The following is a 23,243-nucleotide window of genomic DNA, read 5'->3' on the forward strand; positions in this document are numbered from 1 at the left end:
AATAAGTGTATTCAACATAGGTAGGGAACGAAAACTACTAATCACCAGAAGTCTTTAGTGCATTTTCTGCAAAAACAAGCAACCAAGAGTATACCTAGCGCTAGGGTAAAAGTGAAATATATCAGCTACCTATTTCCTTAAACAGATGAGACAAAATAGCTAAATCAAATGAGCATGAGCTAAAACAAATAAGTGTATCGACTAAACAAGATCCAATAAACAATACAACAATAGAAAACAAGCGTTCGTACAACTAGTTAACAACAAGTAGGTCAGGCAGAGAGGAAGGGTAGTGTTTCCTGATACGGTACGGTCCCGATATACTATAGCAGATATATAGCAGATATACAAGCTTCCTCAGCATTCAGGTCTGTACGGCTCTGACCACATCCATGCTCACTATGACAAACTAGGGGCTAAAAAAGACTCCTTCTCATTCAAACCAGTAAATGTTGATGATGTGCTGAAAAAACTATTTGACCTCCAGCCAAACAAGGCCACCGGCCTTGACAATATCCCCACCAGATTCCTCAGAGACGCAGCTACTGCTATTGCCCCCATAGCCAAAATCACAAACCTATCCATCAGCCAGTGTCACATCCCACAAGATTTCAAGTTGGCAAGAGTAATCCCTCTGCATAAAAAAGGAAGCAAATTAGAACCTGGCAACTATAGGCCTGTTTCCATCCTTTGTTCCATCTCAAAGGTTGTAGAGTGATTAATTCAAGAACAAATCAACAGCTACCTCAGCGAGCATAAACTGTTGTTTGAATTCCAATCGGGCTTCAGAACCTCCCATTCCACTGACACATGCCTACTGTTCATTCATTCAAACCTTTATTTATTCTCGAAAGACATTGAGGTTGCCCTCATTTGCAGTGTCGTCGAGATACAGCACAGTACAACATCAATACAACATCAATATTCATATAAATAACAGATTCAGAACAAAAACAAAATTAAAAACAGTTACAGACATTTGTGGGTAGATCTGCAATCAAAAATTTAAATTGACCATATGTTATGGGCGAACTGATCTTAAATTTCAGCTGCAGGTCATTCCACGTAGTTGGGGCACTAACGCAAAAGGCTGTTTTCCCCAGTTCAGTTTTTACCCTAGGGACTTTTAGCGTCAGCCAGTTATTTGAGCATGTCCCATGCGCTCCAGGATTCCATTCCATCAAAGAATTAATATATAATGGCAAAGTCCCAACAATTGCCTTAAAAATAAATAGGTACCAATGTTTGTTTCGCCTGTCAGCCAAGGATGGCCAACCTACTCTGTCATATAAGATGCAGTGATGGGTCCTAAACTGTTCACCAGAAATGAAGCGCAGAGCAGAGTGGTAAACTGAATCTAAAACCTTGAGGGTAGAAGGGGAAGCATTCCTATAAATGACATCACCTTAGTCCAAAACAGGGAGAACAACAGCTTCAATGACTCTTTTTCTACAGGTCATTGGGAAACTAGCTTTATTCCTGTAGAAGAAGACAATCTTTTGTCTGAGCTTGCAGGCAAGATTGTCTAGATGATATTTAAAAGTTAATTTTTCGTCAAGCCAGATTCCAAGATATTTATATTCAGTAACCCTTTCTATGATGGTTCCATTTGAGGTAGTAATATGTAGGCTATTGTAATCTATTTCCCTGGCCATAGAGAATAACATGTATTTAGTTTTTCCTGTATTAAGTACAAGTTTCAGCTCTTTAAGGGAGTCCTGAAACGCATTAAATGACAACTGCAATTTTTCAGTTGCCAGCTGGACAGACTCAGCAATGCAATAAAGAATGGTGTCGTCTGCATAAAAATGGACTTGACAGCTACCAAGAGACAAAGCCATGTTGTTTATATATAAAGTAAATAAAACAGGGCCCAGAATTGACCCTTGAGGGACGCCTTTGGAGATTGGTAAGAACCCTGATTGGGCTCTCCCAGCTTTCACGCACTGGGATCTCTCAGTCAGATAGCTCTGAAATCAAGTGCAGGTATCTCCATCAAACCCAGTGCTGTGTAGTATATTTAAGAGTAATGAATGATCAACTGTGTCGAAAGCTTTATATACATCTATGAATAGTGCAGCACAATGTTTTATTTTATCTACAGCAGAAGCAATATCATTTACAACTAGAAAATGTGCTCCTCGGAGCACAAGTCTCCGCCAGCAGACCCGTGCTATTTTAATCAAATGAAATCACTTACCCTATCTTTAACCATAGTTCTCTAGGAATGTTCTAATTCTTACGTAAAATAGAACATGTTACTATATCATAGCAATTATATTATCATAACAATAAGTAATGAGATACAATAGGGTAAAAGATATATCTATCTGTTGGAGAAAGGTCATTTGATACTATTGTCATGATCCCGCCTCCTTTTTCTGTTTCTCTGTCAGTTCTGAAGCACGTGGAGTTTGGTAGGATGAGGGCATCTGGATCTAAGTTGTGGTGTGATTTCAGAAATGTTTCCACGAAACATAACACATCAAATTCTGTCAGTGTTGGATCTTTTTTGAGGTCAGGTAAATGTTGCAAGTATGATCTGATATTCAGCATGGCGATAGTTAGGGTGGAGTCATTTGGAGCAAGTGGGATCTGTTGGGATACTTGTAGTTGTGTCTTGCGTAGTCGAGTCATTTCTTCGAGTACAGCAGGGTGAGTTTTGATTTGTTTGTCATGAAAGCTGAGGAGGTACAGGCCTTGTAGTGATGTTACTCTGCTGAGTGCAACATAGACCTGACCCGGGTTGAAGATGCCCTTTTCCTCTACGGTGACTACGATCTTGTCCAATGTTCTTCCTTGGACTTTATGAATTGTGCATGCCCATGCCAGAGTAAGTGGGAATTGTACTCGTATTGCTTCTACAGTGTTTTTGGTACCTGTGTAGAATTGCGCAGTGTGCCTTTGTATGGGTACCGCTTCAGGAAAGTGTTCTTTGTACTGACTGGCTGTTTTGGCTGCTTTTCCTACACGATCACTATCAAAGTTGACCAGGATGGTTTCGACTGTTGTGTTTGTTTGATGGATGTGAACAACTGTTCCGCATACTCCATTGGACAGTCCGTCAGAGACAGCTATTGTCTAAGCTGTCTAAGCTATTTATATATTTATATTACATATTGTGATGTCACGTGAAACTTGACCAATGTTAGGTGTTCTCAGAGGGACACACACACGCACGGACGGGTGATTTGTACTGGAAGGTACTGTTCCAATCAAGACTGATTGATCCTGTCTTACCTCACTTCAAAAACATAAATGGCTTTTTGAAGTGACACACCTTTTTTTTTTTTTTTGTCATGCGTCCCTCTAGCCAATCAAAAGCGTTGGTGTCAACATATTGTCACGTGTCAAGTGGAGCTTGACCAATGTTAGCTTGGCTGGGGGGGGGGGGGGGACACAGCGGGACGAAGCGAAAACATACTCTCCGCCTCCGGCGGAGACAATAAAAGGCTTCAGAGAAAAATGAGAGTCATGTCTCTCAATGTTAGAGACATGGCTCACAACGTCCATATGTGTGCTTCCAGAATTTTCATTTGCTATGACCTCATTCTCAAAAAGGTGACCTGCAGCAGCAAAATGTTAATTAAAAACTGTACATATATCGCTTAGGTCAGAAAAGACACACTGACCGACGTTTACATGTGCAGGTAGTGAGGTACCTTTTTTATCTCTGACTGAATTTACAGTTTTCCAGAATTTAGCTGGGTTAGAATCACATCGAAGTATAGCATCTAGATAATAATCCGATTTCGCTTTCCTTACAGCTGATGTGAAGGCATTTCTCAGTTGCCTAAAAGCAAGCCAATGAGAGGGGTTTCCTGACTTCTTGGCTAAAACCCAGGTCTTGTTTTTCGCCTGAAGCAGAGATGATAATTCTGAAGTGAACCAAGGATTAGTCCTAGCTTGTATTCTTTGCTTTTTAAAAGGGGCATGCATATTTACAATAGAGTTAAAAACTTGTATAATATATTTGACCGATACATCAAACGTGAGGTAGACGCGGGCAAATACTGCGGCATGGTCATGTTGGACCTCCAAAAAGCGTTCGACACTGTAAACCATTCAATTTTACTTGATAAGCTGAGGGTGATTGGTTTTGATAGCACATCACTAAACTGGATGAGATCTTACCTGGAGGGTAGAGAACAAGTGGTTGACATCAACGGAACCATGTCCTCATCCCTCCCAGTGAGCTGTGGGGTTCCTCAGGGCAGCATTTTAGGGCCGTTACTGTTCCTTCTATACATTAACGACATGAATACTGCCTGTAACTGCAAATTGTTTCTGTTCGCTGATGACTCTGCACTCCTGATCTCGGGAGAGGACAAGTTGCAAGTTGAGGAAGCGCTCAGCTCCGAACTCACCAAAATCCGTACTTGGCTTACCGATAACAAACTGTCACTACACCTTGGGAAAACTGAATCCATTCTCTTTGGGGCCAAACATTCCCTCAGACAGATGGATGTAAATGATTTCAAGGTCAAAGTCGATGACACCCTTATCGGTAACACTTTACAATAATGACCCGTTATAACGCATTTATAAACGTTTATAAGCAGTTTGTAGACTATTAACAAATCATTAACAACCTGTTTGTTGACATTTGTAAATGATTACTAAAACCTTTATAACTACGGTTACAAATCATTTATAAGGTATTAGTAAGTAGTAAAACTATTCATGTATAAGCCATGTATAATACATCTGTAAATGATTATTAAATAATTTGTAACTGATGTTATATAATATATACAAGCTATTTGTAGATAAAGAACTAATCATAGACAAACTATTTATATAGATTGGTTAATGATTATTAAATCATTTATAATAACATTGTAGAATATTTAAGAATCATTTAATCATTGTTCAAAACACAACTGTCTGTTAATGTGACTTTCTCCTTACCTGTTGCAAACTACCTGGCTTTCATGAATGCAGACACCAAACAATTTCCAGAATTATCTTTCATGTTTAATAAATGATTCGTAAGACATTCGTAAAGAGTATGTAGACCATTTGCAAACGTTATCATGGGCCTTATAGTAAAGTGAAGACCATGCATTATTATTTCATGTTTAACAATGATTAATAAAACATGTGACATCAAAAAGTGTCAGAAGTAACATTATAGAGTATAAAAGTATAAAACTATTTATTAAGATATAAAATGTAGCAACTTTTGGACACAGCACACACACTGACATTTAAACAAAGAAATTCATTACAACAGAATCACAGAGTAGCAGCTTGGAGCCTCTGCAGTCACCATCTCCCAGTGCAAGTTAGCTTTAGCTGCTAAGCTAAACTGCTAAGCATGGAGGACATTACTAGCCTACACATCAAAACAAACATTGTGGATACAAACGGCCACCATCAAAATACCCCATGGTCATAATGCTACTTCATGTGTGTAAGATTAGACATTTTATGTTACCTTGATCACCTGCAACAAAGACAGTTAAAACACATAAAACATGAATTAGACATATTTCTGTCCAGTCTGCAACTGCATCACTGTTCACTTCCTCCCTAGTAGGCTACTGCAGGTGTAATGCAGGTAATCAGTGTGTTGCCAGATTTTGCAAAAGAAACAAGCGGCCAGGTCTATGAAAACAAGCCCAAAAGAAGCAACTAGGCTCAGGCCCATGATAACGTCTGCAAATGGTTTACATACTCTTTACGAATGTCTTACGCATCATTTGCTAAACATGAGAAAAACTCCCTAAAAAACTAAATTTATACCACTATATGAATCATTTCCAAATGATTTCCTACACATTAAAGGAGGAGTTCACCCAAAAAATGACTTATTTTCTATCAATTGCACACCCTATGAAGCCTTGAATCCATGGATTATTTTTTGTTTTTGTCGCATTCCTAAGCTAATAATTTGATTCCCGTCTCCTACCGGCTAATGTATCCGGTAGGAGACACAAAGTAGTTATTTGTGTCTCCTACCGGAAATACACACGTCATCAAATTATTGTCTTAGGAATGCCACAAAAACAAAAATAAATCCATGAAATCAAGGCTTCATGGGCTGTGTAATTGATAGAAAATAAGTAATTTTTTGGGTGAACTCCTCCTTTAAATTACATTATTTAATGATGAACAAAATCTAATAAATAATGTTTTAATGTGTTTTAAATAATGTTTAAATGATTCTTAAAGGTAGGGTAAGTGATATTTTTGGGTTAAAACAAAAAGTATTTTGTTAAAAGGTTAAAGCACTATATTCTGATAGTAATCATTGCTATAGAGTGTTTGTTCAGTAACAGAAGTCTCCCCGTCTCTCCAGCTCTTTAATAAACAGAAAATACATATTCTGGTAGGTATATGACCTATGATGAGCCAATCAGGAGAAAGTACCCATTTTTAAGCTTCATTTTTAGAGTGTTCCACTTCCAATTTTGCCTGCTCATTTCTTAGTGTCATCACTTCCAATTTCACTTGTTTAATATAGATCCTGATTGAGTTCTCTATCCTGATTGGATAAAATTGGAAATGAAGCTGGAACTGAAACGAAAATGCATTTTCTGTTTTGTAAAGAGCTGGAGAGACAAGGAGACTCCTTTTACTGAACAAACACTCTATAGCAATGAGGAGGCCTACTATCAGAATATAGAGCTATTTAACACTTATTTTAACCAAAGAAAATCACTTAAGGCAGGTACAGACTGCAGGACCTTTAAGTGGTCGGGGGTCATCTGATCATTAAGCATTACACACTGCAGGAGTTTATTTCTTGAAATCGGCTGTCATATATCGTTGTGGTTTTCACACTATAGATTGATCCCCGACCAGGGATTACACACTGTAGGATAGTTCACTAGGATGCTATCTCCAGAGTCAGACCCAATACATACATTTGTGTTTATTCCAATTCATTTTAATCGACGTATCCTGTGATATGCCCCTCGATCTCCCTCTCTCTCTCCCTCTCCCTCTCTCTCTCTCTCGCACGTCAAGTGCGCAGAAGCAGTTAGTGACAGAGTTGCCATGTCCGCTTATTATAAGCGAATTTCGGATTGTTTTTCTGTAAAGTTGCTTGAAAGTGTAGTTGCTTTTTTGGCCTTGTTTCCTAATGTTGTTTGAACCAGTTGTTCTCAAAAATGTTCATGGCAAGGACCCCCAAATTAATATTTGTCCGCAGAGGCGCAGACCTCCCCCTTCTGAAAATATGTTGTACCATAGACCCCCATACAAGATCTGCGTGGATTTGGAAAATATTTCAATTCCCCCCCCGCCCCCCCCCCAAGATTTCTTCTTTAAAAATAGCCTATCTACAACGTGAGCTTGTAGATCGTCTATTTTCAAGTATCCAATGTATTTGTATATAGGCTTCATGCATAGTCGCTTGTTGGGCTTGTTTTCACAAACCTGGTTGCTTATTTCTCTCGCAAAATCTGGCAACACTCACACACACACACACACACACACACACACACACACACACACACACACAGATCGCTCGCTCTCTGTGTGTCTCTCTCTCTCTCTATCTCTGTGCAATAGTCTCAAATAAACAGCCCCCTTTGAACACACTCGCTCACTCTCATTCTGTTTTATAATAATGTTGAACTTAATACAGGACTGGACAGTAACTATGCGGGAGATCTGTTTGTTGTGGACCTTCCATAGCCAGGGTGGCTGTAATGTGCTCTCATTGGCTGTGGCGCTGATCTCCTCGCAGACCCCTTTCATACTGTATGATACTGTGAGATGTCTAGTCGGCGACATAGCTGAATATCTAACATGCTAGTTATCTGAAAACGGTCGGAAAGCCGTCGCAGAGCGGATAATCGCGGCCATATCGTCTCGCGGAGCCTTTCACACACAGCGAGCATTAGCTCGCCGATCAAAGGCCGATCTGTGTCAGATCGGGAGGTTTTGTCGGCGAGCGCCAAAAAATGTCGGCGACAGCAATATCGGACCAAATCTCCTGCAGTGTGTACCTGCCCTTACCCTACCTTTAAATGTTCTACAATGTTATTATAAATGATTTCATAATCATTAACCAATGTATATAAATAGTTTGTCTATGATTAGTTCTTTATCTACAAATAGCTTGTATATATTATATAACATCAGTTACAAATGATTTAATAATCATTTACAGATGTATATAAATGGTTTATTCATGAATAGTTCACTACTTACTAATACCTTAATAAATGATTTGTAACTGTAGTTATAAAGGTTTTAGTAATCATTTACGAATGTCAACAAACAGGTTGTTAATGATTTGTTAATAGTCTACAAACTGCATATAAACATTTATAAATGCTTTATAACGGGTCATTATTGTAAAGTGCTACCCAATTACCTCTAGCAAAGAAGAGATTACCTATTTGGGTTGTATTCTTGACAAATACCTGACAGGTGAAAGCATGGCGACAAAGGTGGTCAAAAGAGTAAACCAGAGAACCAAATTTATGGGCAGAGTTTCCACTTTTGTCAACCCTCAGGCCCCTCTCAGGGGCCCTGATTCAGCCACTTTTTGACTATGCTTGCACCTCTTGGTACTCCAACACCTCAGTGTCACTGAAGACTAAGCTTCAAACCTCCCAAAACAAACTGATTCGGCTACTCCTCGGACTGGGGCCCATGACCCACCTTTCTCCCACCCATTTTGCCAGCCTAGGCTGGCTCAGGGTGGAAGACATTTTTAGTTAAACAAAATGGGACTGGTCTTCAAAATTGTAAATGCAAATTTGCCGGATATGCCCCCATATCTGAGTAAAAACCTCCAAAAAGTTAGCGACAACCACAGTCACAATACTAGAGGGAGCGTTAACAACAATTTGGTACCACCCACCCATAAAACAAACATGGGCAAATTCTCCTTCTACAGCACTGCCACCCAGGATTGGAATAGTCTAACCCCATCCCCCAAAAAATGCAGTTCGTTGGGCTCATTTAAAAGAGCCTTAAAAACTCACCTTTCAGGGGGCCAAAAGAGGAGGTAGTACCATTTTCCCGTTAGACAGCCAACCCCCCCCCTGTTCTTGTATAGTCCCCCCCCCCTTTTTTTTAAATTGTTTTAATTTTTTAAAAGTATTATCTTAGTAGTAGTAGTAGTATTATCTTTTTCCGTATTATTTGTATTGATATTTGTTTGTAGATCTGCTATGTTTTTTTTAATCGTGAAAATGTGTGCAAATCTTTGAATATATATATTTTAAAGCAAACATTTTTAACTCAAATCTTTGCTTCTGGAGGATTCTACAAGTGTCTTCTAAATCCTACAGTTTTCAATCAATCAATCAATCAATCAATCAATCAATCAATCAATCAATCAATCAATCAATCAATCAATCAATCAAATGAAATAAAATTACATCAGCTCTATATTTTTTCAAAATACTCAGTCTGTATGCAGATCCACAATGTACTCCCACAGGTCATTCTCATAGCCTTCGTACACATGCTTCAGCAGCGCTCTTCGCCTGCTCTCACAGTATTTGACGTTGTCTTGTACTTTCTGCTTGATGTCCTGCAGGGAATCCTGGGAGATTTTCCGCTCTAGGTAGCCAGACAGCACATCGGTGGTGTTTTCCAGATCCGCCTGGTTGCTCTCGAATATAACGGCCTGGTTGTTCTTCCTGAGGTAGAAGGCAAAGATGTAGGTGTACATGAGTGTGGAACGGCACTGTGCCAGCACATCCACGGCCGTCTTCAGGAACCGCACGTCGATCCAGGACGTGTCCAGCATCACCTCTTTCATCTTCTGCTTGATGTTGGCGTAGAGACTGTGCTCGACGCGCAGGCCCTGCGTGTGGTTCATGTAGCGTTTGAAATAGAACAGGTACCTGTTCCTCTGCATGGCTAGCCTGGAGCGCTCTTTGGCTGCCCCAGGATCATTTTCATAATTATTGCACTTAAGGTAATCATGGTGTAACAGTGATTGCAGGCAGACCCAACAGAAGTCAAAGTTGCAGCTCTGCTTCCCACAATGCATGTGATTGCAGCCACCATTCTTCTCGATTGGGGTGTGGCATTTTGGACAGTCCTTTGTATTTGCTTCAATCCAGTTTGCGCTTTCGCCTTCCTCGTTGCACAGCTTAATCCATTTCTTCAGCCGCTTGCACCTGATGGGGTCGTGGCTGTTCTCTCCACAGCTGAAGCAGAACCCACGGCCACACTTGCACCACACAGGCCTGTCATCTGGATAGTGGACTTTGATGACGTTATGGCAGCCGGGTGCAGGACACCACTTTAACAGTCGGTTACACTCTACAAAACTATTAGTGATTAAATGCTGGTACTTCAACTTCACTTTTGAATCTGTTATGAGACGCATGACCGTGTTGTCGTCGACCAATATGTCACATCGATGAGAGGGACAAGAAATAGTCTGTCCCTTTCCTTCTTCCATGATTTTGGCGGTCAAGTAATATCCCCAGCACTCCATGCAGAAGTTGTGTCCACACTCCAGGCCTGTGAAGTAAGTGTTGGGGTAGTCCAGATAGCAGATCAGACATGGGACATCCTGTGCAGTTGATGTCATGTTGATCAGAGGACGGGTCTGCGAGTTCTCACTGGCATTGACCACATGACACTCAGTGAACAGCTTGTCCAGGTTTCCATCAAAGTACCTTTCCATCAGCTTCTCTTTATCCCAGTTGAAGTGACTGAGAAAAATGCGCGTGATTGTCACAGGGTTCTGGATAACCTCGTTGACCTCCTGGATAAATTCCACCATATGCTGGACGAGCTGCTCGGTGGTCAACACCTCATAACAGTAGTCCTCCTCATGTCCCGGTCTGTGGCCACTTCCGCAGGAATCGCCACTCTCGTCCTCCCATTCCCTTCCGTCCACCATGCTGCCACTGAGATCCGACTCTTCCAGTTCCGTCATGTCTTCATCGTCCATCTCTGCCTCCTTGTTCTGAATCAGTTGACCTGTCTCCTCCCATTTGTTCCTCATCTCCCTCATGTCTCCGTTGAGGGCTGCGATCATCTGGTAGAGTTTTGTCCTTCACTTCCTCCAAACTTGTCAGGATTGCTGTCCCTGGCTAGTGGACCTGGCTACAAATCCTTTTAACCGTCTCTTTTGGAGAGACAAGACTTTATGATTCACTAAGCGTTGACACGTTTATTAATATCTCTGAACTCTCTGAAGTTGGTGCATCACAGCTACAGTACAAGCTGAGTGGAAAGAGTATGTTGATGACATCATGATTGCCATGTGTGCTGTCATAGGCATTTAGTTTATTATAGATAGGCTTTTTTGTTTGTGTAAATTTGCTCAGTCATGAAAACAACTTTGTTTGAGATTTTTCTTGTGTTATATGTGGGATGCTTAATAACTTTAATGATTGATTGCTTGCCTTGTGTGGGGTAGAGGGGTTCTCAAACTTTTTTGGCCCAGGTACCCCTTGGAGGGGACACATTTTTCCAGGTACCCCCTCGTCCTCGCAGCACCGATAAGCATATACTTACAACCACATGTGTACATTTAGATGCCATTGGAACTATTTGTATTAAAAAATGTTTCAATCAAAATCATTCAGACCCATGTCATAGCCATAAACAGAAACCACTACTACTATATGAATCATGTGCCAATAGTCATTTTATTCAAATTGCTTTTGTGCAAAACCTGACAGCACACTTTTCAAGTAACTGATCTTAATGGTTCAGACTTCAGAAAATGAACACTTCTATAGTCCTAATAAAAACAGACATGTAAAATGACCAGTCTAAAGATGACTTTTAGTAGGTGCTTCAATTAAAAAATAATACATTTATTGTTAGGGATGTTCGATATTAACTTTTTTGCCAATATCCGATATTCCGATATTGTCCAACTCTTCATTTCTCTTAAACAACATCACATATCTAATCAAATAAAATAGCTATAAAATCAATGTAATATCTAATAAATATCTAATACATCTAATATTTATACAGTGATGTTGTTAGGTTTTCAATTAAATAAGTCCCGGGACTCACTGGTGGTCATTTGAATGAATCCCACTAATCTTAGATTAGATGTTGGCCTATTTGACAGTGCAAAAGCATGATTGCCTCTGATGCCTATAACATTAACGAGCGTCAACGAGCATCAGCTGGAAACAGACACAAACACCTGCCCTCTGCAGTGCTCTAATTTGAAAGTGACTGGAGTCTGTCTCATTTCTCTGCAAAAGCCCTTGAATATGATGAGGATTACTGTGATTATGGTAAACTCGCATTTCATATCACACACACCATACAGTTAGAACTTGTGCAACTTTCACTAGCCCCCCCCCCCCATAAAAATAATCAAAAAAGTATCAAAAAATATTTTGAATCAAAACATATTTTCAATCAAAAAATATATATTTTTTTAATCTGTGAATTATTTCGCGGACCCCCAGGGGTCCGCGGACCCCACTTTGAGAACACTAAAAGCATTTAGTAGTTTTCCCAGGGAAAACTACTAAATGCTTTTAGTATGTGCTTATGTTATGTTATTGAGCTGATTGTGTATTTTGTGTGTCTGTTCTACAGTTTCACTCGTTGTTTAGTAAAGTCTCACCAGCATCTCAATAAAAGGAAAACTAGAGGTTTGGGCCGCTTCGCGGCCCTCACATCTAGGCCCGATGAAAAATAAAAGAGATGCTGCGGCCAGACAGAAGGAAAGCTGCCGTGTCTTGTACAATATGTAAGTACATTGAAGGAGGGAAAAGAAGCCTATATTATAGCCAGAGCTCTGATCAACAGTCCGGGGCAAGTTCCGGGTCAAGTGGAGTGTTCGTGTGTTGACCAACCCCTGACAGCCGCGAAGCGGCCCAAACCTCTTGTTAACAAGAAATAACCGACCTGGCTGGATGCATATCAATGGTCCATTGTGAATTTGTGAGACCTGCTAAGTAGCCTACTGTAGGTTCAGATGTTCTGTCTGAAGAACGAAGGGGGAATGCGTTTTGAGCGGGCGTCAATGTGGGTTGAATGAGGCTTAACATTGCTTATGTATAGAGAACACTGAACAGTATAAACACAATTCCTAAAAAAAATAAAAGAGAAGCATAGCTTGTGGGCAAACCGCTTCGGCAGCAGCAGTACAGGCCACACCCCGGAAGTGTAAAGCAGACTGTGTTTTCTGTTTACCAGGTATCCTAGTTTCTTTGCCCTCTACTTAACCCTTTAAGACCGGGAAAGCATCATCTATGTCATTTTAGATTTCTTTGGGCTATTCAAAAATAGCAGGTCTACAAGCTCATAGCGCGGTACAGAGTGCCGCGCCATGAGCTTGCAGATCTGCTATTTTTTTTTTAATCATGAAAATGTGTGCAAATCTAAAAGCAGATCTGCTCTGTGTTTTGGGGACAGGGGTGAGTCTCTTCTCTGGGTTCCTCAGCTGTTGGAGATTGGGGTGGGTATAAATATAGAGTTCACAACAACTATAAAAAAAAGAAATGACAAGTCATATTATACCAGGTTGCTTTTTTTTGCCCCGATCAAACGTGACAGTGCCTGGTCAAATCGGAGTCAACTACCTGTAGTTCTCCGGCGGGCACTTTCTCTCTATCTCTCTCTCTCGTTGTGTGTGTGGGGGAGGGGGGAGGGAGAGTTTAGCAGCAGGCACACTGCCTTGAGACAGAGAGAGACTTCTCCATGTACGACAGTGTTTTACTGAGATTCTTCTTGTTTTAGCACAGCAGTTCTTTGTGTTTATTTCCCATGGGATCCCTCAGCGGCCACTTACCGGTGTTAATTTAACTCTCAGAGGGTACAAATAAGACCCTTGCAAGCAGGCGTGTGTAGTAAGGTTATGATCCCATAGCAAGGGAGGACGGCCGCCGTTCAGAGTATGGGGAAGTCTCGGGGAAGTCTCCCCATTGGCTTAATATGCGGAAGTGTCGGGGAAGTCTCCCCATTGGCTTAAAGGACAGCCAATGATCGAAAACATGTCGAGAATGAGAATGACTAGTGCTCAGCCTCTTCTTAGACCCGGCTACTCTTCGAGCAACCTGGTAAAAACACAATGGTGAACGATATAGTTAGCCTATAGTTATAGTGCTCAGTGTGAATGGCACCCTGTTAATGGCTCAAGGCGGAAGAGTTTCCCAGCTATAATGGGTCTGGTTTTAAAGATACAAGGTACAGTTCCCAAGTACTTCTAGAGTAGAGGATGCTCATAAGTACTCGTAAGTATAAGTACCCCCCCTCCCGCTCCAAAGTTCAAGTCGCTTACAGGTAAAAAGGTATTCTACTACGCAGCCACAACACAGTGGAATGCCCTACCAATGCTCTACCTTTTTTACCTCCCCATCCAGGTTTAAGAACTAAAAGCATGGCTCCACAAACTTAAAGAGTGGGCCCAAATTCGTTCCCTGGCTGACCTCTCCCGGGTTTGAAAACGGCTCGATGTGCCATTTACCGGGGCCCCCACACACTTTATGTCACTGTCTTACTGTATATTTAGATTTTCGATATTGTCTACTTGTTTCTGCTTCACTGTCGTTTTTTTCCAGTTGAGTGTTGAATGTTTAATGGACCACAATGGAAATAAGCCTCTGGCTTCTTGTGTTATCCATTTGGTCTGTTTTTACTCATTGTACTGCTGTACCGTCAATAAAGTATTCATTTATTCATTATTTTATTCAAATTAATCAATCAATCAATCAATCAATCAATCAATCAATCAATTAATCAATAAAATGAAATAAATTTACATCAGCTCTATATTTTGTCAAAATACTCAGTCTGTATGCAGATCCACAATGTACTCCCACAGGTCATTCTCATAGCCTTCGTGCACATGCTTCAGCAGCGCTCTTCGCCTGCTCTCACAGTATTTGACGTTGTCTTGTACTTTCTGCTTGATGTCCTGCAGGGAATCCTGGGAGATTTTCCGCTCTAGGTAGCCAGACAGCACATCGGTGGCGTTTTCCAGATCCGCCTGGTTGCTCTCGAATATAACGGCCTGGTTGTTCTTCCTGAGGTAGAAGGCAAAGGCGTAGGTGTACATGAGTGTGGAACGGCACTGTGCCAGCACATCCACGGTCGTCTTCAGGAACCGCTCGTCGATCCAGGACGTGTGTAGCATCACCTCTTTCATCTTCTGCTTGATGTTAGCGTAGAGACTGTGCTCGAGGCGCAGGCCCTGCGTGTGGTTCATGTAGCGTTTGAAATAGAACAGGTACCTGTTCCTCTGCATGGCTCGCCTGGAGCGCTCTTTGGCTGCCCCAGGAGCATCTTCATAATTATTGCACGTATGGGCACCATAGTGTGACATTGAACGCAGGCAGACCCAACAGAACTCAAAGTTGCAGCTCTGCTTCCCACAAAACATCCAATTGCAGCCACCGTTCTTCTCGATTGGGGTGGAGCATTTTGGACAGTCCTTGGTATTTGCTTCAATCCAGTTTGCACTTTCGCCGTCTTCGTTGCACAGCTTGATCCATTTCTTCAGCCGCTTGCACCTGATGGGGTCGTGGCAGTTCTCTCCACAGCTGAAGCAGAACTCGCGGCCACACTTGCACCACACAGGCCTGTCATCTGGATAGTGGACTTTGATGACGTGATGGCAGCCGGGTGCAGGACACCACTTTAACAGTCGGTTACACTCTACAAAACTATTAGTGATTAAATGCTGGTACTTCAACTTCACTTTTGAATCTGTTATGAGACGCATGACCGTGTTGTCGTCGACCAATATGTCACATCGATGAGAAGGACAAGCAATGGTCTGTCCCTTTCCTTCTTCCATGATTTTGTCGGTCAAGTAATATCCCCAGCACTCCGTGCAGAAGTTGTGTCCACACTCCAGGCCTGTAAAGTAAGTGTTGGGGTAGTCCAAATAGCAGATCTGACATGACACATCCTGTGCAGTTGATGTCATGTTGATCGGAGGACGGGTCTGCGAGTTCTCATTGGGATTGACCACATGACACTCAGAGAACAGCTTGTCCAGGTTCCCATCAAAGTACCTTTCCATCAGCTTCTCTTTATCCCAGTTGAAGTGACTGAGAAAAATGCGCGTGATTGTCACAGGGTTCTGAATGACCTCGTTGACCTCCTGGATACACTCCACCATATGCCGGACGAGCTGCTCGGTGGTCAACACCTCATAACAGTAGTTCTTCTCCTCATGTCCCGGTCCGTGGCGAATTCCGTTGTAAGCGGCGCTCTCGTCCTCCCATTCCCTTGCGTCCACCACGGTGTCAATGAGATCTGACTCTCCTGGATAAAGAGTGACGTCGTCGTCATCCTGCTCTGCCAAGTCGTCCTTCTCCAGAACCGGTTGGATTGTGTCATCCTCCCATTCTTCATTCCTCTCATCCTCCCTCTCGTCCCTGAGGGCTGCCATCATCTGGTAGTTCTTTGTCTCCTCTACTTGCACTTCCTCCGATGTTTCCATTTTCAGGGTAATGACGTTCTCTATTCGTACTCACGTCCTTATAAAATCGATAACCTTCTGGTCTCGGGAGAGGAGACTGTTCTTTATGATTTAGGATACGTGCCATGTTTACTTATACTCTCCCAAGCTGGGGCGTCACAGCTAGACGCTGATTGGACGAAGAATTTTGATGTCATCATGGTTTCTACCAGTTAACAGAGATCAAAACAGACTTTAGTCATGTTCAAAGACATTGTACCAGTGGTGCTCAAATTGGGCCCAGGGGTCATTTAGAGGGTACCAGGCAGTCCCCAGCTAAATTAGTTATTAATATACTAGAGGTTCACGCCACTACGTGGCCCTCACACCTACGTCGCTATCCGATCCATATGCCCATATATGGAGATCCCTGATGTCATCTGTATACGCCCATATATGGTCATACCCATATATGGGTATAACAGTGGGATCTGTGCCTCTGGACAACCTGATCTCCATACTGTATATGCCTATATATGGGCGTATCGGTCAGATCTGACTGACTAACAGTGGTAACCATAACGACCTGATCTCTACGTTAGTTGTAACCACCCCTGCTGAAAAAAACAGCTTAGACCAGCCTAAGCTGGACCAGCTGGTTTTAGCTGGTCTTGGTGGTTGACCACCTTAAGGTGTGTTTTGGACGTCCAAAACACACCTTAAGCTGGTCTTGGTGGTTGACCAGCTTAAGGTGGTAGGTTTTGCTGGTTTAAACTGGTAGCTGGTTTAAGCTGGTAGCTGGTATTTTTGATGGTTTAGCTGGTTTAAGCTGGTAGCTGGTTTAAGCTGGTAGCTGGTATTTATGATGGTTTAGCTGGTAGCTGGTTTAAGCTGGTTTAAGCTGCTATCTGGTATTTATGTGTATTCAAGTGTATTCTGATATGCAGTGACCAACTTTGCTGGAGAGGATGCATGATCATGGTGAATTTCAGCCAGGTGCCCACAGCACGTGGTATATTTAAAAAACAGTAGCCTATATAAAAGTGAGCAAAATCCACAAAGGAATAAATAATCATGAATCAATTTAATAAATAACAATAATTTATTAAACTCTTATAAAAAACCTAAAAAACATTCAAATAACAAATAATTATGTAAATAAACAAATACATTCATAAACTTCAACCTGAGGAACACACACACACACCCACACCCACACCCACACACACACACACACACACACACACACACAGTGTTCAAATGACTGGAAAAGAGTGAGAGAATATGAAAAATCTGACAGATCTGTCTTGATCACATGACTATGGAGATATTGTATACCGATTTGTGTGATGTTTGGAAAACATCTGCAAGAGTTGTAGCCAAAAATGTTTTTGCAAAAATCGGCCTGCTGGTGGCGCTATAACGCATTACCCCCATATCACCCCCCCATACACAGACACACAATTTCTTGTCCTTTCTATTGATGTCCTGGATTTTTTTCTGAAATGTATCTCCCCATGGCCTTCTTCCTCTTTGTGAGATCTTCCCCATTAATGATCTGCCCCTCCAGCCACCAATGGAAACAGTCTGAAAGAAAACAAACAAGAACCCCCACCAATAAAACAAATATAATTAGCTTAGACATGCATGGGGTGAGTTGTATGAATTGTGATGTTTTGAGAATAACTTAAAGGGTCTACACCATGAAAATCACCTTTTTCTTGGTTTTTTGTATTTTTTGGGGTCCCCAGTGTCTCTTGTACCCCAAAAAATGTTTTTTTTAAAAAATTCAGTCATTCCTTCTCATTTCATGGATTTCCAGAATGGGCGTGTCTGAACAGGCGATCTCAGAATGGAAATGTTTCTGATGTCACAAACATTAATGATGGCAAACCCAATGTTAAATGAAAAGTGCCCGAATCGCTCCGAAACTTTTTTTACCCCCCCTAAGTGGGGGTCTACGAACAAATACTTCGGGCTCGGATTTTGGCTCCGCCCCCCGGAAGTGGGTGAAACAGGCACCTCAAACACTTGGTGGAATTGTTCAAAAATGTTCAAAGTGTTTTTTTTTCGATTTTGTATTTTTCTTAGATGCTTCTTTTTATGCAGAATCTTTCCTTTTTTTTTTTTTTTTTTAATTTTTTTTTAATCTTTTTTTTATTAACAGCTCAGTAGCCCCCCCCCTGCCCAAGAGGACGTTTTGGTATTGCAGCTGAAAGTGCTGTATAAGCCAGAGACAATTGACTTGGGATGACTGAGTATATCTGAGTGATGATTTAGGCTCAGAGGGACATACACCATATGATATTAAATATCAAATATTTTTTTTAAATTCATGGTGTAGATCCTTTAATGTAACTTAAACTTCACCCATTTTCAACCTTATCTTCATATAACTGGTCCTCGCTAATGTTCATTATACAATGGCAATATTTCTGTCTACTCGTTCAGAAACCTGCCTACCAGTGACATCACCAATGGAAATTCCAAGCTAATAGAAACTACAGTTTGTCTCTGCCTGGAAAGTTTGCATGCCAGAAGTAGAAGCCATTGTTCTTGCATTAATAATTAACAAATAAAAAAGTTTAAAATGTTGTTCAAAATGACCAAACCTGCCTACCGATGATGTCAAAGGTAGGCAGGTTTCTAAACTGTCCACGAACCATCAATGAAACACAGAGTGAGTAGACATAAATGGTGCCATCTTAAAATGTGTATTAGTGAGGACCACTTATATGAAGATGAATTGAAAATGGGGTGAAGTGGTTTTTTAAACCCCTGTTTCAGTTATGGAAAATGCATTTTAATGGAAAAGGTGGGTGGGCAGTGGGCAGGCAATAAGCCAGATGGCTACAATGGACAACAACAATTGGGGGGAAAAAGCTACCCCTGCCACACATGCATGTAGGGCTGCCACTATCAATTATTCTACACGATTATTCTATTGATAACTTTTTTGATCTACAAGCTCACAACGCGTCCAACAAGTTGCAAGCTTGTAGATCGGCATTTTTTTCAGCCCTAAAATCGATTATTTTATTACAATAGAGTATTTTCTTTTATGATTGATTAATAAGCTTAATAAGGCTTGCATAATAAACTAATAAGACTTGCATAATAAACTAATAATAGGCTTCTGTGCATGACTGTAGTTCTCTTTTCCAGAAGGTGACATTCCCATTTCCCGTTCAGTTTTTCATAGCTTCAGTTGATTGGCTCGGCAGCAGATATACATTGGAAACACCCAACATCTCTATATGTGTTTCTGGTTGAAATTGATGCCACTGAGACAACCAAATGAAGGTATGAACAGTAACGCTAACAGGAATTCCACCTTCTGGAAAAGAGAACTACAGTCATGCACAGAGCCAAAACAGATTGAATTATGAGATCAAGTCATAATGAAACCCCCCCCACCCCCACCCCTCAGTAAACATACCTCTGAGTCCTAGGGTCAGGAGGGTTTGACCTCGCCCTTGCTAGAGGGGCATTCTTTGTTTGTAAGGCTCGTGGTCTTCAGGTTCTTGTTCCCCAAATGGCAACAGCAAGCTCCTTCATGAACAGGGAGTCCTTGGTGTTTGCTGCCACCATCTTCCAGATCTCCTTTTGGAGCCACACACCAGAGCCAATGTGGACCTGAAACAGAAGAAAACAAGACATGTTTTAGAAATTAAAACACATTTTACCATGACATTTCCCAGACTTTCATTTTGGACAAAAGCAGGCACACTTCAAACAGAGTTTACTGTAAAGAAATGACATTTTCATGTCAAGGACCCCCAAATGTTGACCCCATTTGTAAAAGAGTTGGTGCCATGGACCTCCAATAGAGAAGATGTTAATTGTTGGATTAGATTTAGTACAGAATTCTACAACTGTCTATACTGTAGGTGGGGAGAGTTAAATTAATTATTATACAGTACATTGTCATTGGATTACATTCTAGCTGGTAATAACCCTTTATGCCTGGCATCCCTATTTTGTGCATGCCATAGGCAAAACTGTTCAAAAATAGTTCAGAAATAGCTAAACATAGCTGATCTACAAGCTCACGATGCATCATGACACGTTGCCTATTTTTGAAATAGTGCTTTTGTGCTTAACTGTTTCTTATTTAGCTGGGGACACTGTGGAACCCCCTGGGGACCCTATTTTTAAGAACCACTGTCCTACACAGTATGTTTCTTCAATACCTCGTCACCGTTGGTGTCAAACATCCCAGGTGTCGATGCCAAATCGTCTGACTCAGGGGAAGAGGAAACGGAGGGAGTTGCAACTGAAAATGTAGAGAATCATATTTAAGCTCCTTTTGGCAGTATCACAGTACTTATATTGTACACATTGTCACCATTTTCCATAGAACAGTATCACTGTCTAAACACACCTATGCTGTCACTGGTTTGCTTATCTGCAGCAGGGATGTCAGGCTTTGCTGCAGAGCTATATTGGGGCCCTTCCTCCAGTTTCTGTTTTGCAATCTCTAATTTGTTGCATCTTAAAGCATGAACAGGGTACGGAAAAATAAAAAATAAAAACTGAATTGATGTATGCCTTAGTAGGATACCAGTTTAATAATGAACCTAGCATCTGTCCACTCCATATAACATGCTTTCTATATAATGTTTTTTTTTTAACATTTGTGGTCAAGATCTAAGTAAAAAAGAACATGAGAACAAATAACCAACATATATATATATACAAAAAGAGAAGAGCAAACTCATGCAAATATTTCGTTAAAATTTGTCATTGCTTACTTAGTTTTAAGATGCTGTAGGTCCAGGTCCAACTCTTTGGCCTTCTTCTGGGTACGACTGTACTTGACATTTCGTCGTGGATAGCTTGGGGTACAACAGCATCTCCACCGTATTCAGACGAGTCAGAGTCTAAAGGTAGTGCAAGTGATATATTTTGGATTAAACAAGATGTTTTTTTGTTAGAAAGTTTAAGTGGAATAAAATGTAATTTTATGCAATCTGTATCGTAGAGTATATTAATACAATATAACTTATACAATCTGTATGTTAGAGTATGTTAATACAAATAATACTATATAACTTATACAATTGGGGTGGTTGTATTTCGTCTCCCTGCTCTCACCTAGACACAGACAGGATCTGACATGAATTTTGATCTCATGGTCAAGATTCAATGTATCACCTGAGCAAGCAGACAGGCTCTATTAGCTCAATGGTAAAAGGTTACAGCACTTGAAGAAGAGGAAAGTTACATAGTGCAGCTTTAACCCATTAAGACCTGAGGCCGATTCTAAAAATGTTCTCTAAATCCTAAAAGTTTTTTTGAACATAAAAGGAAAAAGATTTGAGGTACAAATGTTCGCTTTAAAAAATATGTATTCAAAAATAGCATATCTACAAGCTCATAGCGTGCCACTCGGTGTCGCGCTATGAGCTTGTAGATCTGCTATTTTTGAATAGCCAAAGAAATCAAAAAAATTACACAGATGCGTTCCTGGTCTAAATGGGTTAAAGCAGGGGTCTCTCCATCTCTTTAATTAAGTAGACAATTCAGTTTCAAATTGTGTATGCCCACTTCTTTGTGTCATCACTTCCAATTGCACTTATTTATCCTGTATCCTGTATGAGTTCTGATTGGTTAAATTTGGTATTCCTGGACATGCATTTTCGGCTTACTAAATAGGTGGAGAGTCTGGGAGACCCCTGTTACTGAACAAGTAATGATTACTTTAATATTTAACAAAACAATATCACTTTACCTTCAAACTGTTTTCTTCTCTTTGTGGGAGGGGGGTGGCAAAACACATAATGGTTCTCTCTTCCTGGGTTCTTTTTTCTCTCTCTCTCACACACACACACACACACACACACACACACACACACACACACACACACACACACAGAGAGATAAGCGAATCATTAATGTTCAGAGTTCACGAGATAGGCTATTAAAACACTCTGTAGCTTCATCACTGAAAGCGTGTGTCCACACACACACACACACACACACACACACACACACACACACACACACACACACACACACACACACACACACACACACAGTACAGACAGTAGCCTATATCATAAATTATATTGTATATCCCACTATCATTTCTTGTAATTATTGTCATAATCCCTTTATCAAGACAAATTAAATAACTAAACAATGTGTCCTGACCATAGAGTTGGGTCATGATGACTTGTGATTGACTTCAAAAACATCCAGACATGCAGCCTACGCACTTCAATACAGTAATAGTAGGCTAAAAAGCCTACATAAATAGTATTTCTGTGTGTCAACACTCACCTAAAATGTCCGCCGCTTCTTCTTCTTTCTTTTATCTTCTCTGAAGCCGGTTTATAATTCTTTTGATGAATCCAAAGCAACACAATTTGTCTAACTTTCTTTAAACAGTCTTCCCATCTTCCCGCTGCGTCGCGAGCCAGTGTCTCGAGCCAATCTCTCGAGCGCTCAGCCAGTGTTGCCAGATTGTGTGAGAGAAATAAGGAGCCAGGTCTATGAAAACAAGTCTGCACTTTAAACCACACATTGGCTCTTTGAAAATAGCCGATCTACAAGCTCACCGTGCGTCGCATTTGCGACACGTTGTGAGCTTGTAGATCTGCCGTTTTCAAAAAGAAAAGGTGAAATATTTGGAATATTATTTGAAACAGATGGGGGTCTGCGGAAAAAATACATTAATTTGAAAAAAGACCTTGACCTTGACATGCAAATGTTTGAGAACTGGTTTAAACAAATGTTTTAAATGGAAGCAAGCCCAAATAACTACACTTTAGAAACAAGCCCCCCCAAAAAAGCAACCCGCAACTACCAATATTTACAAGCAACTTTACAGAAAAACAAGACCAAAGTCGCTTATAATAAGCAGATATGGCAACACTGCTCATGGCCCAGAATGCATTGCTTGTAAAAAACAAACAACAGA

At 40.9% G+C, this 23,243-nt stretch overlaps 2 protein-coding genes and 1 long non-coding RNA gene across 3 annotated transcripts; all 3 read right to left on the reverse strand.

Annotated features, from left to right (window-relative positions):
- Positions 1 to 9,373: 9,373 nt before the first annotated feature.
- On the reverse strand, positions 9,374 to 10,969 carry LOC308099687 (E3 ubiquitin-protein ligase arih1-like; the record flags this gene model as incomplete). The annotated part of the gene is made up of 1 exon (XM_080448420.1): positions 9,374 to 10,969. The coding sequence occupies one exon, from the start codon at positions 10,967 to 10,969 to the stop codon at positions 9,374 to 9,376; it is 1,596 nt and encodes a 531-aa protein (XP_080304546.1).
- Positions 10,970 to 14,698: 3,729 nt separating this feature from the next.
- Positions 14,699 to 16,360, reverse strand: LOC308099688 (E3 ubiquitin-protein ligase arih1-like; the record flags this gene model as incomplete). The annotated part of the gene is made up of 1 exon (XM_080448421.1): positions 14,699 to 16,360. The coding sequence occupies one exon, from the start codon at positions 16,358 to 16,360 to the stop codon at positions 14,699 to 14,701; it is 1,662 nt and encodes a 553-aa protein (XP_080304547.1).
- A 1,187-nt stretch (positions 16,361 to 17,547) lies between these two features.
- On the reverse strand, positions 17,548 to 22,157 carry LOC308098251. Its single transcript, XR_013934278.1, has 5 exons — positions 22,053 to 22,157; positions 21,073 to 21,201; positions 20,512 to 20,594; positions 19,758 to 19,954; positions 17,548 to 17,905 (listed from the first exon to the last, which is right to left on the reverse strand). It is a non-coding gene; the product is annotated as an uncharacterized lncRNA (long non-coding RNA).
- Between the last annotated feature and the right edge of the window lie 1,086 nt (positions 22,158 to 23,243).

Source organism: Gymnoscopelus braueri (genome assembly GCF_963280865.1).
Source record: "Gymnoscopelus braueri genome assembly, chromosome: 13".
NCBI lineage: Eukaryota > Metazoa > Chordata > Actinopteri > Myctophiformes > Myctophidae > Gymnoscopelus > Gymnoscopelus braueri.